At 37.1% G+C, this 6,000-nt stretch overlaps 1 protein-coding gene across 1 annotated transcript in view; it reads left to right on the top strand.

The window, feature by feature from the left end:
* CADPS (calcium dependent secretion activator) overlaps window positions 1–6,000 on the top strand; it is a 499,023-nt gene that overhangs the window by 127,637 nt on the left and 365,386 nt on the right. Inside the window, 1 exon segment of the mRNA XM_034658585.1 lies at window positions 3,929–4,042. Within this exon segment, the coding sequence (XP_034514476.1) occupies window positions 3,929–4,042 (114 nt within the window).

Genomic DNA, 6,000 nt, shown 5'->3' with positions numbered 1-6,000 from the left:
TTTGCCCAGTGAGAAACAGTGAGTGGGGTGACTTTGCTTGTTTGATTAGGGGTGAGAAAAATAGGGAATGTGGACTGGCAGTCATCAAAACCCAGACATAAGCATAGCTCTTCCTCTGGAATCTGTGCCCCTAACTCTCCCACTGAGAGCTTGAGGTATCCAAGGAGGTGGGGGGTGTTTTGTGGGGATTCAGAATGATGTTCTCCGAATTTGACTAACATTAATGTTCCTGAAAGCCTGCTCCATTTAAGCATTTTATAATAATGTTTTTTCCTCTCCATCTAGACTACGAGGCCCCTGAGGACAATCCCTTATTTCTTTGGACTCCCCATTGGCTTGCCCTGGTCTGGGAGATCAGAGGTTGAGTTGTTTTGTTGACCACTGAAACCGCAGGGCCTTGGTTAGGGCCAGGCAGGTAACAGATGCTCTGTAAATGTTTCTTGCAGAACTGAGCACTCTGCTTATTTAACAAAGGTTAGAGCGATAATGGATTTGGCTTGGGTCAACAATCAATCGCCATCATTCAGATGGTGTGTAGTTACTTTTATTTCAATTACTTGAGATATAAGGCAAAAGCAAAGTGTGTTGGTGGCCACTCCCTCTCCGGCTCCATTACCTCACCCCATCCCAGACCTAAAATCATGCAGAGTTGGTACTGACCCAGTGTTGGAAGGAATTCTGAATGTAAATTCTGTGAGATGCCTTGGTTGGTACTGTACTGTAAGGATTTGTGACTTAGGCCAGTTAAGGCTGGCCTGCTTCAAAGAAATTTATGTTATGGTGCCATTTTATAATTCAGTTGAAATGTTTTCAAATGCATACAAATAACTATGATTTTTCTGTGTAACTCCAGCAATACCAGTATCTCTGGGTCAGACCAGGAAAGCCTACATGGCTTAGCAGTGGGATCATTCCATGCTCTAGGCCTGGCTGTCCAATGCCGTAGCCACCAGCTACATGTGGCTATTAGACACTGGCAGGGTGGTGATTCTAAGTTGAGATATACTGTGGGTGTAAAATAACACCAGATTTCAAAGATATAGTACAAAGAAAGAATGTAAAATATCTCATTAGTCATTTACGTAATAATTACATGTTGAAATATTTTTGACATATTGGCTTCAACAAAGTATATTAATATTTATTTCCCTTGTTTCTTTTTACTTCTTAAAATGTGACTTTCAGAAAATGTAAAATTAGCATGTGGCTAGTCTTGGACAATGGTGCTCTAGTGTGCGACAAATATCAATGTGATAGAAACCTACCTCTTTTATATCTGCCCCTGACTTCACTAGTTCCACTTTTCCCAACGTTACAAAATTAGCTAAAACACCCCACCTCCCATTTCTGTCCATTCTCAGAACTCTACTTTGTTTCCTGATTGAGTCAAAACTCACCAAGCATCAGTCTCCTATAGCTCTAAACATTATTTTCTCCTAGCAAAACTTGTATTGATTCTAATGATGAAAGCACTTTAAATGTATATAGAAACTCATAATTTTTAAAAAGAACTCATAGTATGTTATCAAATAGCTATAAGTATGCCAAGGAAGTAATTAGAATTATCACCATTTTCCAAGTGAGAAACCTAAGGATGATATCACATTTATTTATTTAAACCCAGCCCTATTCCAGAGGGGCTTTTAACCCACTGGCCAATTCAGAGAATGCAAGTGGCTTTTCCAAGATGACACAGTGTTGATAGAACTGGGACTGGAATGATCTTCTTACTCTTTCCTCTACGATAGTGGTTCTTAGACACAGCATCCCATGATCAGTCTATAAAGTGTAACTTTTTATAAATAATAGTAAAAACAGCAGTTTTTAGCTAACTTTATTTTTATATAAATTAGAACTGATTAAGGGATATTCAAAAATAATTTTTCCTTCGTACACTGCATTCATTTATTCAACAAGAGCTTATGGAGTGCCTGTCTCACATAAAGCACTAACTTGGCCCTGGGGAAACATCTTTGAGCAAATAACAAGAGACATATCAGCTAACAAATTTAATCATAAGTAACAAGTGGTTAGAATAAAGGGCTGTGGAATCTACTCTCTTAACAACTTTCGAGTATATAATACAGTACTGTTAATATAGTCACTGTGCTGTGAACTAGATCCCCAGAACTTACATCTTGGAATTGGAAGTTTGTACGCTTTGGTCAACATCTCCGCATTTCCCTAACCCCTCCGGCCTTGGCAACTACCATTCTACTCCCTATTTCTACGAGTTCAATAGTTTTTAGAATCCACATATAAGTGAGAACATAGAGTATTTGTCTTTCTTTTTCTAACTTATTTCACTTAGCATAATGCCTTTTAGGGCCATCCATGTTGTCACAAATGGCAGGATTTCTTTTTTTTTTTTATGGCTTGATAATGTGCGTGCGTGTGTGTGTGTGTGTGTGTGTGTGTGTTTCACATTTTCTTTATCCATTTTTCCTTCGATGATCACTTAGGTTGTTTCCATATCTCAGCTATTGTGAATAATGCTGCACTGATTGTAGGGGTGCTGCTATTTCTTTCAGGTAGTGTTTCCCTTTCCTTGGGATATATATCCCAAAGTAGAATTGCTAGATCATATAGTACTTCTATTTTTAATTTTTTGAGGAAATTCCATACTGTTTTCGATAGTGGCTGCACCAATTTACATTCCTACCAAGAATATGGAACAAGGGTTCCATTTTCTTGACAGTCTTGCCAGCATTTGTTATCTCTTGGGTTTTTTTTCTAATGATAACCATTCAAACAGGTGTGAGGTGGTATCTCATTGTGGGTTTGATCTGCATTTCCCTGAGAAGTGATGTTGAGTATACTTTCATGTACCTGTTGGCCATCTGCATGTCTTCTTTGGAAAAATGTCTGCTCAAGTCTTCTGCACATTTTTTATTGGATTTTTTTTTTTGCTATGAGTTCCTTATAAATTTTGGTTATTAATCCCTTATCAGGTGAATGGTTTACAAATTTTTTCTCCCATTCCATAAATTGTCTTCTCATTTTGCTTGTTGTTTCTTTTGCTATGCAGTAGATTATTATAGGGATGTAGTCCCACTTGTTGATTTTTGCTGTTGTTGCTTGAGCTTTTGATGTCATACCCAAAAATTCATTGCCAAGACCCATGTTAAGGAGCTTTTCCATATGTTTTCCTCTAATAGTTTCACAATTTGGGGTCTTATGTTTTAAGTCTTTAATTCACTTAAGTTAATTTTTGTGAGTGGTGTAAGATAAGGGTCCAATTTCATTCTCTTGCATGTGAATATCCAGTTTTTCCTACATCATTTATTGAGTTGTCTATCCTTTCCGCATTGAGTATCTTGGTGCCCTTGTCAATTATCATTGCCTGTGTATTCCTGGGTTTATTTCTGGGTGACTGTTTTTATGATAATACCATACTGTTTTGATGACTAGAGCTTTGTAAACCAGCATATTTCAGACCATCTGAGGGGCCTGTGTATTGGTGTGTTAAACAACCATCTCTCATGAAAAAAACAAAAACTAACAAACAAAACACCTGACTTGTAGCACTTGCCAATTTCCATAGTAAATACTCCCATCCCGACTGATATCTAGCTTCCAATAAGATGTCACTGAATGTGGAGTTGGGAAGAGGTATATGGTATCATCCATTATATATCATTCCTACCATACGAATACAGTCGGTGTTCGTAACTTCGAAAGCACAGGTAATGCTAAAATAATCAGGAAGCAAAAAATTTTGAGTATGTGTTACCTTTGTTTTCAATATATTTAATTGTAATTTATATTATTTTTTGGTAAATAACCACCTCACAAAACTCCTGCATATTTAACAATCAGCTCCTGCGCACCCAAACAAGCCAGCTCCCGTTGGGCCTGGCATCTTCCATGTAATCATAATCCTTGCCTAGAACAAGTCCTCACTCTTCCCTCTTCCTGTTCCTTACAGATCAGCAAACAGCAGCTGCAGACAGTCAAGGACCGGTTTCAGGCTTTCCTCAATGGGGAAACCCAGATCGTGGCTGACGAAGCCTTCATGAATGCCGTCCAGAGTTACTACGAGGTAAGACTCACCATGCAGAAGAATGTCAAGACTGCTCAACCCTGAAGCCCAGAATTTCCAGACTACTGTTCAGTGGGAACTGCGGCCTTGGCCTCCTACAGGGCCATCCTTCCTGAGGCAAAAGTATTGATGACTGGTTACAGTTTTAAGAAGTAATAGCATTTTGTGTGGAGAAAACTAGATCAAAGCCACTTGTTTATCAACTAAATAAGAAATTATATGCAAAGCACTCAGCACATTGACTGCCTTATGTATGATTTCTTGTTTAATCTGTACAACAGTCTCATGAGTTAGGTCCTGATATTATTTCCATTTTACCAGTAAAGCAACTGAGGCTCAGAGAGGTTAGGTCAATTACTCAAAGTCACACGGCTGTTAAATGCCACAAGCTAAGATTTGAACTGAGTTGGGAGCTTTCCCCCAGCAACTATACTCTTTCTAAAGGATGTTAACATTTCCCAAGATGGTGCCTTCACTAGCTTCCTTGTTCTTTCTATTAAAATGGTGTTGTGAGTTCTTTTCTATAAGTTAGAACACCATCCAAAGTGTAGTACTCTTCTCAAGAGAAAATCTATTTATGAGTGAGAGAATATATCCTGAACATATATCACAAGTGAACTTTCACCTCTGGACCTCAGAGGTTTATTTATCAGTAAAATGATTTGGAATTAGTATAATTAAATTTTGTGATTATTCTTCCATAATGTGTACATTGGCTGTCGTTTATACTTTATTAATTAGGAGGATATGCCATACCTTCCTTTGGGCCATGTTAACCTGATGTGCATATTTTTTTAAGTTATTATATGGTCATTAAAGGACATTTTACTTTATATTAATCTTTTTTCATGTGAACTAGATATTCTCTATATTTGGAATTCTGTGCCCCAAATGTTATACTCATTGTCAAGGCGAGATTAAAACTATTAGAAACCAAACCCTACACATTGAAAAACTCATGGCATACTGCCATATGCAATTCAAAGTAATAACAATAAACTAAGTCCAACGAACTCTAATTTTTTTCCCCATAGGATCTCTTCACTGATTTTCTTCCTTCTTTCCTTTCTGTTTTTAATTATTAGGTAGCAAATTATCTCAAAACAAAAAGATTCGTGCTCCCACTTCACCGACCCTACAAACACCTGTTTCTGCGCCTTGGGCACTCCAGTCCTCGATAGATGCTTTAAAAATGTTAGTTGATTGATTCGGTAAAACTCTCCTTCCCACTTGCTGAAGTACTTGGCTCTTTTCACAGAGCGAGTAGAGCAAGACTGCAATTAGATCTTGGGCAAATACTATTGACTGTTTTGCTAATTAGTGTTTAATAGTAAACAGCTTTTGTCTCTGTGATGTTTGCTGGGTCCAGCCATGGACTCATTTTACACATTTTCTCAATGAAATTTCTATTTGGGTTTGCTTTAGAAGTCTGGTTTACTTTTATATTTGTCAAATTTAAGCTTCTTGTTTTCATTTTACAAATAGTATTGATATTTCCAATAAGTGTCAAACTTACTTGTTTATCTGATGTGATACAACATTTCATTTGAATTTAACAGAAAGTGGAAATGAGATTCAGAACCATGCTGATGGTAGGGCAATAAATAACTTGAATATATTTAACCAAAGATTTTGTTGAGAAACTGCCAGGGAATGAAATTAATTCTCCCCCATTTTTTCAAGTTCTGAAGCCAGTTCAGCCCAGGCAGACCCTCGCCAATAATTCTCCATGTTTAGACTGATTCACCAGTTTATAAATTTGTAGATTGCAAATCTTAATTAGAAAGCTCATTTGACTAATGACATAAATTAAAAGAAAGTGCCATTTCTATCTATTAATTAACTTTGAAAATTAATAGTCATCAGTGTGCTAATGAGACTCTGGAAATAACCGTTAAATCTATAGTGATCCTGATGTTTTTTTCTGTAATGTCTAGTTTATTTGAAAGAGCTTCATT

This window comes from Ailuropoda melanoleuca, chromosome 4 (genome assembly GCF_002007445.2).
Source record: "Ailuropoda melanoleuca isolate Jingjing chromosome 4, ASM200744v2, whole genome shotgun sequence".
Classification (NCBI taxonomy): domain Eukaryota; kingdom Metazoa; phylum Chordata; class Mammalia; order Carnivora; family Ursidae; genus Ailuropoda; species Ailuropoda melanoleuca.
This window is presented reverse-complemented; position numbering and strand designations above follow the sequence as displayed.